Source organism: Malaclemys terrapin, chromosome 9, assembly GCF_027887155.1.
Source record: "Malaclemys terrapin pileata isolate rMalTer1 chromosome 9, rMalTer1.hap1, whole genome shotgun sequence".
Taxonomy (NCBI): domain Eukaryota; kingdom Metazoa; phylum Chordata; order Testudines; family Emydidae; genus Malaclemys; species Malaclemys terrapin.
The window spans coordinates 100516334-100528440 of NC_071513.1; the positions used below are offsets into that span (position 1 = coordinate 100516334).

At 47.2% G+C, this 12107-nt stretch overlaps 1 protein-coding gene across 5 annotated transcripts in view; it reads right to left on the bottom strand.

Moving 5' to 3' along the window:
• The window catches only part of ARMC9 (armadillo repeat containing 9), a 113729-nt gene that overhangs the window by 77984 nt on the left and 23638 nt on the right, over positions 1 to 12107 (bottom strand). For all 5 annotated transcript variants that reach the window (XM_054040353.1, XM_054040356.1, XM_054040355.1 and 2 more), the window contains exons 8-9: positions 5537 to 5694; positions 269 to 367 (exon numbers count right to left, since the gene is read on the bottom strand). In XM_054040353.1, coding sequence (XP_053896328.1) covers positions 269 to 367; positions 5537 to 5694 — 257 coding nt within the window. The remainder of the gene's footprint in view (positions 1 to 268; positions 368 to 5536; positions 5695 to 12107) is intronic.

Below are 12107 nucleotides of genomic sequence, written 5' to 3' on the forward strand. Positions count from 1 at the left end.
CTGGAATGGCAAATGAAACAGATCAGCAAGAATTCCTGCTTCTTTTTGTTGTTCCTTTTACATATTACAAACTATCACTATATGGTGAGGAAGACTTGGTGCGGTCATGGCGAAAAAAATTGGGGAAGTTATCATGTGTATGTACAGCAAAATCGACATTTACCAATAAACATCTAATCTTTCCAAGCCTAAATATACAGCTTAATGAGTATTGCATTTTAAGATGGCTACAGAGATAAGAGCAAATATTAGTATCGATTGTACTTACAGTTCCAGGCCTTGTGAAGTCAATACTATGTGCTATACTTTGTCTCATCTGATTGCTAAACAAACGAACACAGACACTTTGAAGATATTCTGGTGTGATCTAAAATAAAGAAACAAACCAAGCACATGGAATTACCTAACATTTCCATTTGACTTCAGCCAGGTACTTGTACAGGAAGTCAATGTTTCCCAGGTTGTGATGTTCCAACCCATCAGTGGGTCACAGGAAAGTTCTAGATGGGTCTTGGGCCCAGTGTGGAGGTGAGACCCGGCAGGCGGAGGAGAGGGTGGGAAGGGGGAGCAAACCCACCCCGTAATCACCCTGCAGCAGTGGCTTTTCTCCCACGGGGCTGGGCCCGGTTCTGGGTTTTGTGACCTGGCACATGGAGTCGCAGCTCACTCAGGTTTGTCCCAGCCGCCCTCCTGCCCCCCGTCATGAATGGGGATGGACAGGACAAACCTGAGTGGTGCTGCGACCCTTTGCACCAGGCTGCAGCACCACTCACTCAAATTGGGACTCGTTGCCCCTCCATGATGGCAAACCTGAATGGCACTGTGAGTCTGTGCACCAGGTCACAATGCCTGGAGCGGGGAGCTGTCTCTGCAAGGTGAGCACAGGGTGGGTTTGCTCTCCACCACCCTCCCCTGGGGCTTCCCCTCTGCACACACTAGGCTGGGATTAGGGCTGCAGTACCAAGGTGGCTGGTGCCTCCTTGGTGGGGCACCAAGGAACAGGAGGCAGCAAAGGATGCCGGCCTATGAATTTGGGGCCTCCTGACTAATTTGGATCCTGGGAGTGTGGGGATCACAACAACAACAAAAAAGACAAAATGGAGTTGGTGGGTCACCTTAGAAAAATGTTTTTGGGAATCACTGCAGTAAGTAGTTTTACAAGGAGGTGACAAAAATGAAAATTCATCACACTAAAGTCTATGTACAAGTTTTCTTTCGTTAAAAGGGAAGTTAAACCAAGAATAAATACTAAATGGCAATACTGCTGAGAATTATGAGGCAACACCTCACCATAACCTCGCCTAAACAAATGGCAGAGCTCAAAGCATACACATACAGCTATCCAGGAGAGAGCGTAAGTGCATGGACAGACGTATACATTTTGTGCCTCATTTCATACAATTCTAATGTTGTTTACAGTGGGCTTTAGGGTTTTGGGAAAATAAAAATCACAGCAGCCCCACCTCCCAGGGAAATGGCCATATGCTTTCTGGATATCAGGGAATTTGAGGGTTGGGATGTTCACACTTCATTCCCCCTTGGTGAGTAAAAGGGCTCCTGGACAGGGATCTAACTGCCTCAAAGTAGCTGAAAGCTCTTCAGTAGCTGAGAAGCCTGCTCTTTCCTCTCCAGGGAACCCCAATTTGTGATATCTTTTGGACCCCCGAACAACAGCAGTCAGGTTCCTGAGGCCCTCAAAGTGTAAAACAACATTATTCTAAATAAAAAGAACAGGAGTACTTGTGGCACCTTAGAGACTAACAAATTTATTTGAGCATAAACTTTCGTGGCTATGCTCAAATAAATGTGTTAGTCTCTAAGGTGCCACAAGTACTCCTGTTCTTTTTGCGGATACAGACTATCATGGCTGCTACTCTGAAAACTGTCATTATTTTAAATAGTCCAGTTTGGGGCCACAACGGGTTTTTTTTTTTTTTTTTTACAAACTGATGGGCAGGGACACACCAATACTTTCAATCAGAACTAATATACTCCCAACATGATTCTATTCAATGTTCAAAACCACCTTGAAGTCAGACCAGGGTAGACACATTGATCCACAACTCAAGAGCGCCACCAGTTGGACACATCTGGGAAGGATCAGATGATGCACTGTACTTAGCTTCGAGTGCAAAGGAAAACAAAAGTCAAAGTAACAGCTCCTTAGCCTGGTGCTCTTGACACAGCTCCACGTAAGAACACAGGGAATATCGCTTAGGACAGCACCGCACCAAGATATGGAATGGGAGCAGCGAATGACTGGACATTTACTCCCAACTATTTTCAAAGCTAGTGTTAGCAGGCACCTTTCCCATCCTATTCTAAAGTGAAGTCCACACACTGTGACAGATTATAAATTGCTTGCATGGTGCCACTTCAACACTGCTTCATTAGCAGAAAGCAACCCTAAATTCAGAGTCACCAGCAGCACCGGATTAACTCTCCTGTGGGCCCGGGACAATTAGATTTTGTGGGCCCCCTGTATACAAGTCTTTTTCCTAATTTAAAACAAAATGATCACAATTATGACATTGAAGCTATTAATGCTATACTAAACTTGCCTTTTAATTAACAGAAAGCTGTTCTGTGGTTACATTTCAGTCTTAAAACATGTAGAATATAGTTAAGTTAATTCAAAACAGCCTACTTCTTACCTTAGAACAGCTGTTATATTAGTTTCTTTCTGGGAGGGAGTTTGGGTGCAGGAGGGGGCTCCAGGCTGGGGCAGAGTATTGGGGTGCAGGAGAGGGTGAGGGGTGCGGGCTCTGGGAGGGAGTTGGGTGAAGGAGGGGATTCTGACCTGGAGCAGAGTTGGGGTGCAGGAGGGGGTGCAAGGTGTAGGTTCCGGCCGGGAGGCGCTTACGACAGGTGGCTCCCGGCTGGCGGCGCAATAGGGCTCAGGCAGGCTGCCTGCCTGCCAGCCATAGCCCCATGCCACTCCTGGAAGCTGCCGGCTGCTGGCACATCTCTGCACGCCCCTGGGGGAAGGGGGATAGCATGTCTGCGTGCGCTGCTCGTGCCCGCAAGCATCGTCCTCGCAGCTCCCATTGACCAGTTCCTGGCCAATAGGAGCTGCAGGGACAGTGCTGGGGGTAGGGGCAGCACGCAGAGCCACCTCCCCCCCCAGGGCCACAGAGACATGCCAGCTGCCAGCCGCTTCCGGGAGCAACATGGGGCATGGCATGCAGGCAGCCTGGCTGAGCCCTGCTGCGCCGCTGGACTTTTAGCAGCCCGGAGATCGCGATCGACTGGCAGAGGCTCCAGGATCGACCAGTTGATCGTGATTGACGGTTTTGTAACCACTGAATTGTATATAATTATGGATTTATTTTTGCGGGGTCCCCCTTAGCCTGATACCCTGGGCTGCAGCCCCTAAAGCCCCTGCATTAATCTAGCCCTGGTCACCAGCCACAAGACGTTCACCCTAGTGTAGGGAGATCCTTCAGTGGCACAGAGCCAGTGTAGCGACGCCAACCTCCACTTTCCGCTTCCTTAACAGCCCCTGGAAGCTACTGGTAGCCAGCATAATTACAAAAAGCCTTCAGGCTGTTCCAAGTTACACTGGAAGAACTAGATCAGCAGAGTCAGGCCTTGTCTATACTACAAACTATTAAGTTTGGTTGCTGTATGTCAACCTCAGTAATTACTACAGTGGTTTATGTCCACATTATGGCCCCTCTGTCGGTAGTGTGCATCCTCACCAGGAGCACTTCTACCAACTTAACTGCGTAGGGTATTGTGGGGCTCTGACAGCCATGAGCCCCGCGTGGGGCTGACAGCCAACAAGCGATGTAAGTAACACAGTGTCTAAACAGACACTGCCTCACCCTAACTACATCGACCTAAGTCCTACATCTCTCACAGAGGTGGCGTTATTAGGTCAGTGTAGGGGGCGACTTACATCGGCGGGAGCAACATTGTAGCGCAGACGCTTACAGAGTTAGGCGGAGGTAAGCTGCCTTACCGCGACCTAACTTTGTAGTGTAGATCAGGCCTCTGCCCCGGCTCAGGGACAGCGAAGGACGTTCAAGGACATCTCTACAATGCCTCCACCCAAAGTTGGGCTGTGCATTCCTGAGTCACAGGTAGGGATCTGAGCCTTTTTGCACACAGACAACTCCCCTTCTTCAAGGGAATTTTTCTTTACTAGCTAAGTTAATGTAACACAAAGTTCAGCTTGGGGGATGGAGGGCAAACATGGCTTTCAGTCACCCTTGCACTACCCAGATCCTGGGTTAGCTGCGAGACTGGTATAAATGAGAGAAGCCCAATGGGTGTGTCTAATTTAAAGCAGCCTCCTAAGGGCTGTCATGTGCTGTGCCATAGTCCATAATCTCCAGACCACTGTGCGCTATGGAGATTCGCCTTTCCTACACCTATGCCAGAGCCCATGAGGGGAGCAGCGTAGAAACAATTATGCTTGCCCTATACTGTTCCCAAGCTGGGGTAATTCTATTCCAGCCCTTTGTGGCACCTTTACCCTACCAGAGCAGCATGCAGGGACCAAGGGAGAATCTCTCCCCAAGATTTCCATTTGTCTATTAAATGCATGCTGTACTGACAGACAGGGCCGGCCCTACCCATACGCAAAGTAATTTCCTGGTGCCCTACGCAGCTGCGTGCTGCTCCAGCCATTGGAGTAACCAGGTGGAAGGAACAGGGGGAGCAATAAAAAAAAAAAAGCACCACCTGCTGCGGCGCTTTTACTCACCCGGTGGCGCGCCAGATCTTCGGCGGCACTTCGGCAGCAGGCCCTTCACTCACTCCGGGTGTCTTCGGCGGCACTGAAGATCCCGCCGCCGAAATGCCGCCGAAGACCCGGAGCGAGTGAAGGTCCCGCCGCCAAAGTACCGCCGAAGACCCAGAGAGCCGCCGGGTGAGTAAAATGAAAGCGCCACAGCGGGTGGCGTGTTTTTTTTTTTTTTTAATCACTCCTCCGGGTGAGTACAAAGGCGCCACGAAATTGACAAGGCGCCACTTGTGCTCAGTGAGGGAGCGACCGCTGCCCCACTCCCCCCCTAGCTACGTTACTGGCTCCAGCCCCTGCTCCGCCTCTTCCCCATGGGCCCCACCCCTGCTCTGCCCCGGTCCCACTCCCACTCCACCCCTTCCTCAAAGCCCCTGCCCCTTCTCTGCCCCCTCCCTGCTCCACCCCCACTCCCCTGAGGACTGCAGCAGGGGTCGGGCCTCCACTCACCAGTAGTAAGTAGAGCGACCCGGCCCCAGCCTGCTCCGCTCCGCCAGGGGAGCAGAGCGGAGCGGGCTGGGGCCAGGTCACTCCACTTCCCGCCGCCCCATGAGTACAGGGTTGGGCCTGGCTGCCCTGCATTCACCGGGCGGCAGGAAGTGGAGTGACCCGGCCCCAGCCCGCTCCACACCGCACCCCCACAGGGGGGGCTGCGGAGGGGACCAAAATGCCTCGGGACAGCCCTGCTGACAGAAACACTGAGCTACCGTAAAGCTTAACTTGCGCTTCAGGCGGATTCTACTGCCATTTCCTAAAGCAGAAGCATGTACACACTGGGGCTCATCTTACCATCTTGCCATTGACCGTGGCCTCGAGGGAATCCACCAGCTCAGCAGTGACCCCGATGAGATTGTGATAGTCCACCTGGATTTTATTAAAGCGTTTCAGGTAGGTCATGCTCCTGCGCTCGGCCTCCACGAGCTGCTGATGAAGCTGCTGCAACATTTCTATGAAGAGGTTAAAAAAACCAAACCCTTACTCTTGTGATTAAAAAAAGGGCAGAATCACAGTGGTATTGCTTTGCAGGACAACAACTTTGCCTGCCGCCATAGAATTATTTTAGTCCCAAGATCATAGGCGCTGACTTCCTCTCGACCCAGGGAGTGCTCGACCCCGCCTCCGCCCCTAGCTCTGCCCCCACCCCACCCCTGCCCCCAGACCCCACCCTGCTTCTTCCTGCCCCCGTTCCACCTCTTTCTGCCCCCTCCCCCGAGCGCGTCTCGTCCCCGCTCCTCTCCCTCCCGCCCAGCCCCTCCTGCACATGGGGGAACAGCTGATCGCAGTGGGTGGCGCAGGGAGGGAGGGCAAGGAGTTGATCAGCAGGGCCCTCGGTGATCGAGCAGCGCTGGGGGGGAGGGGAGGGAGGAAGCTTGGCTGCCAGTGGGTGCTAAGCACTGGCTTATTTTTTTCGGTGGGTGCTCCAGCCGTTTCCCCCCCCATCCACAAGGCTTGGTACCCTGTCAAAGAAAGCTATCAGGTTGGTTTGACATGATTTGTTCTTGACAAATCCATGCTGACTGTTACTTACTATCTTCTAGATGTTTACCAATTGATTGTTTAATTATTTGCTCCATTATCTTTCTGGGTACAGAAGTTAAGCTGACTCGTCTATAATTCCCCGGGTTGTCCTTATTTTCCTTTTTATAGTTGGGCACTAGATTTGCCCTTTTCCAGTCATCTGGAATCTCTGTTTGGATTGTTTTGTAATTTGCATCTGCGTGCTGAGCTCTCCAACCCCATGGCACAGTGAAGGGACTTCCAGCTGGCTTCAACTACCATGGTCCCGTTGCAACCAGCCAGCATCTGGCCCACGCAGCCAGGGTTCAAGAATTCAGAGCAGAGGCAGACTCAAAATCCAGTGCAATCCCAACGGATGTGACCCGTTGTTACCTCAAGCCTAGACTACAATGTGTAATTCAAGTTACTTGAAACTACAAGAGGTAAAACATCTTCTAACGGAAGGGTTATTTTGAAGTTGGAGCTGTCACTTCAAACACAAACCAGCAAGAGGTGAAGGAGGACCCTTAATCGCTCACTCATGGAGAGTCATGGTGCTTTGGCAGTAACATGAATTAGACTAAGCATTTCCTGTAGTAAAATTTGCGATGACTGTTTTTGTAAATGCAGCTGTGCAATGCTTTTTTTCTGTGCTAAATCACTGTCCATTTTAGACTTAAAGAAAAAATTAATTGTACGGACTATAATTTTAAAAGCCCTCTCAAGATATCTAGCCATCCTTCTACATTACAACATTCATGGGATTTTACAAATTCCCCAAGAATTCCCTGCATCTTCTGCCTTAGAAACCCCTGGGAGGGCAATTTCACCATGTACGTTGGCAGATAATTCCTCTGTCTACCAGACTTGGCAGTTAGCAGAATTTGCAATTACAGTAGAACCTCAGGCTTGGTCTACACTAAACCCCCAAATCGAACTAAGGTACGCAACTTCAGCTACGTGAATAACGTAGCTGAAGTTGACGTACCTTAGTTCGAACTTACCGCAGTCCACACCCGGCAGGCAGGCTCCCCCGTCGACTCCGCGTACTCCTCGCGGCGAGCAGGATTACCGGAGTCGACGGGGAGCACTTCTGAGTTCGATTTATCGCGTCCAGATTAGACGCGATAAATCGAACCCAGAAGTTCGATTGCCTGCCGCCGAACCAGCGCGTAAGTATAGACAAGCCCTCAGAGTCATGAACACCTCAGGACGGAGGCTGTTCATAACTCTGAAATGTTTGCAAGTCTGAACAAAATATTATGGTTGTTCTTTCAAAAGTTTACAACTAAACATTGACTTAGTCAAGTTTCATAGCGGTATTATGCAGAAGAAAAATGCTGCTTTTAAACATCATTAAAATGAAACAAGCACAGAAAGAGGTTCCTTACGTTGTCAAATCTTTTTTTAAACTTTCCCTTTCTTTTTTTTAGTAGTTTACATTTAACACAGCACTGTACTGTATTTGCTTTTTTTTTTGGGGGGGGGGGGGCGGGCTCCTCTGCTGATGCTTGATTGCATATTTCCGGTTCCAAAGGAGCTGGGTGGTTGACCAGTGAGTTTGTAACTCTGGTGTTCCTAACTCTGAGGTTCTACTGTATATTGTACCCATGCTGACAACTGAAAATAATTCCACTTTTTCTTTTATTTACACTCCTTCTACTACAAAAGGAATAATAAAGCACATTAATGGGTTACATTTCTGTTACATTTTGTTCTTTCACATCCAATTGCTTTTGGGGTAAATGGAACACCAATACAAACTGAACAACAATGTTATTTTAAGTTTTAGTTTTCAAGCCTAATCCCTAGATCCCTGCTCTCAAGGACTAACAGCAATCTGTATCACATTATTGACTACCAGTAATAGCATAAACATACAAACAGAAGGTGGGAATTTGAAATTGCATGGAATAGTGGACAGGGCCACGAGCCAACAAAAGCTGTAAATCAGTGGTGGGCAACCTGCAGCTCGTCAGGGTAATCCGCTGGCAGGCCGCGTTGACCGTCCGCAGGCACGGCCGCCCGCAGTTCGCCGTTCCCGGCCAATGGGAGCTGCGGGAAACGGCAGACAGCACGTCCCTGTGGCCTGCGCCGCTTCCCGCAGCTCCCATTCGCCGGGAACAGTGAACTGCGGCCAATGGGAGCTGCGGGCAGCCATGCCTGTGGACGGTCAATGTAAACACTGTCTCGCGGCCCGTCAGAGGATTACCCTTATGGGCCGCAGGTTGCCCACCACTGCTATAAAGGGAAGCAGAGGAACTCTGCAATTATTGCTGATGTTTTTATTTGCTAGAACATTATGTTTTAAAGTAGCTAGACACTCAGCCATCTTTGCTCCTATGGTATGAAGATGGCATCTTCCTTATCTGTAAAACAAGACTGAATACTTACTGTGGAACTAGCTGGTGAAAAATTCCCAGGGATCTACTTTACTACAGCACATTAAACTTCTTTTATCAGACATCAAAGTTTTATGGAGTGGCAGCAATGCATTCAATCCCCCCCACTATGAAACAATGCAGCTTTAAATGAATGCATGAGAAAAAGCACAAACAAGTGCTTAAGATACAAGACCAGGAGTCAGAAGAACTAGGTCCTATTCCCTGCTTGATAAGAGACTTGTTCTGTGATTTTGAGTAAATAACTTTGCCTCAGTTTCCCACTCTGTAAAATGGGGATAATACCACCCTCCCTCACAGGGGTGTTATGAAAGTCAATTGTTGTTTCTAAAGTGCTTTGAGATCCTCATTCGGAGGGTGGTACATGCCTACACTGCATATCCCAAGCACAAATTCTTAGGAAGTTCAGAACACTACACAGTTACTGTGACACCTGATCTAAGTATCTCCCAAGCCATCCTTTGTAGTCCCAGACCAGTTAAATTTCGAGGCGTTAGGGGCCAATTGTGAACAAGTAACTATACAAACAGTTTTTTTTTCTCTCCTGCTAATAAAAGCTTACCTTAATTGATCACTCTCCTTATAGTGTGTATAGGAACACCCATTGTTCCATGTTCTCTGTGTGTATATATATATATATATCTTCCTACTGTATTTTCTACTACATGCATCCGATGAAGTGGGCTGTAGCCCACGAAAGCTTATGCTCAAATAAATGTGTTAGTCTCTAAGGTGCCACAAGTACTCCTGTTCTTTTTGCAGATACAGACTAACACGGCTGCTACTCTGAAACCTATCAGATCACTGTATAGTAAATTATTTTCTGACTAAACTGTTTCACCAAACATAAACTACATTAAACTGTCCAGAAGGGCAATAGTTAAACTGAACTGCTCCATAAAACCTTCATTATCAATGAAAAAACATACAAGTCACTATGTAGTAGCATAAATTCAAATACTAAAAATTGCTTAAGACCTATCACGTCTCATACTATGTTTCTGAAACATGCTGCTTTTGCCCAATCTTTTCTGGTAAAAAAGCATCTTAAGCCGTCAAATTTCCACCAACTTGTGATGTAATCTTTTTTAAAAAGTAATTCAAAAACTTTTGGATATACACAGATAACGATGAAAATGAAGGGGAGCATACACAGAAGCTGCGTTCTCTTACTTCTAAGCTGTGTTTTCTGTAGTTTGCGAATAAAAGGACAATTATAGCATGTTTACAGTTCTCTTTGCCCTCCCCGCAAAGAATTGCCTCTTTCTGAGAATCACTTATAATGAATCCTGCAGATGCAGAATGCTGCAATTCATGACTGCATCTTTGTATCCAACTGCAAGTCAAGCCATTTTGGGGATTTTTTTCTAGAGTAGATAGCCAGAATCTCAGTGAGAACCAATAACAGCTGACCTTCGGGCAAATCATAGATCAAATACATATCTGGCAAAATAAAGCATCATAGAATCACAGAACTGGAAGGGACCTCAAGAGGTCATCTAGTCCAGTCCCCTGCACTTGTGGCAGGACTAATTATCTAGAACATTTCTGACAAGTGTTTGTCTAACCTGTTCTTAAAAATCTCCAATGATGGAGATTCCACAACCTCCCTAGGCAATTTATTCCAGTGCTTAACCACTCTGACAGTTAGGAAGTTTTCCCTAATGTCCAACCTAAACCTCCCTTGCTGCAATTTAAGCCCATTGCTTCTTGTCCTATCCTCAGAGGTTAAGAAAAACAATTTTTCTTCCTCCTCCTTGTAACAACCTTTCACATACTTGAAAATTGTTATCATGTCCCCTCTCAGTCCTCTCTTTTCCAGACTAAACAAACCCATTTTTTTCAATCTTCCCTCATAGGTCATGTTTTCTAGATCTTTAATCATTTTTGTCACTCTTCTCTCGACTCTCTCCAATTTGTCAACATACTTCCTAAAATGTGGTGCCCAGAACTGGACAAAATACTCCAGTTGAGACCTAATCAGAGTGGAGTCGAGCAGAAGAATTACTTCTCATGTCTTGCTTACAACACTCCTGCTAATACATCCCAGAATGATGTTCGCTTTTTTTTTTTTTTTTTTTTGGCAAAAGCGTTACACTGTTGACTCATATTTAGCTTGTGGTCCACTATGACCCCCAGATCCCTTTCCACGGTACTCCTTCCTAGGCATTATTTCCCATTTTGTATGTGTGCAAGTGATTGTTCCTTCCTAAGAGGAGTACTTTGCATTTGTCCTTATTGAATTTCATCCTATTTACTTGAGACCATTTCTCCAGTTTGTCCAGATCATTTTGAATTTAATCCTATCCTCCAAGGCACTTGCAGCCCCTCCAAGCTTGGCATCATCCACAAACTTTATAAGTGTACTCTGTATGCCATTATCTAAATCACTGATGAAGATACTGTCCCAGAACTGATTCCTGCGGGACCCAGGGCCGGCTCCAGGCACCAGCTTCTCAAGCAGATGCTTGGGGCGGCCGCTCCGGAGAGGGGCGGCACGTCCAGGTATTCGGCGGCAATTCGGCAGACGGTCCCTCACTCCGCCTGGGAGTGAAGGACCTCCCGCCGAATTGCCGCTGCAGATCGCGATCGCGGCTTTTTTTTGTTTTTGTTTTTTTTGTTTTGGCTGCTTGGGGCGGCCAAAACCCTGGAGCCAGCCCTGGCAGGACCACACTCATTATGCCCTTCTAGCATGACTGTGAACCACTGATAACTACTCTCTGGGAATGGTTTTCCAACTAGTTTTGCACCCACCTTATGTTCGCTCCATCTAGGTTGCATTTCCCTAGTTTATTTATGAGAAGGTCATGCGGGACACTATCAAAAGCTTTACTAAACTCAAGATATACCATGCCAACCACTTCCCCCCATCTGCAAGGCTTGTTACCCTGTCAAAGAAAGCTATAAGGTTGCTTTGACACGATTTGTTTTTGACAAATCCATGCTGACTGTTATTTATCACCTTATTATCTTCTAGATGTTTGCAAATTGATTAATTATTTGCTCCATTATCTTTCCAGGTACAGAAATTAAGCTGACTGGTCTGTAATTCCCTGGGTTCTCCTTATTTCCCTTTTTGTAGATGGACACTATATTTGCCCTTTTCCAGTCTTCCGGAATCTCTCCTGTCTTCCATGACTTCTCAAAGATAATTGCTAATGGCTCATATATCTCCTCAGTCAGTTCCTTGAGTATTCTAGGATGATTTCATCAGGCCCTGGTGACTTGAAGACATCTAATTTGTCCAAGTAATTTTAACTTGTTCTTTCCCTATTTTAGCCTCTTCTGATCCTACCTCATTTTCACTGGCATTCACTACCTTAGATGTCCAATCACCACCAACCTTCTGGGTGAATACCAAAACAAAGAAGTAATTAAGTACTTCTGCCATTTCCACATTTTCTGTTATTCTTTTTCCCCCTCATTGAGTAATGAGCCTACCCTGTCCTTGGTCTTTCTCG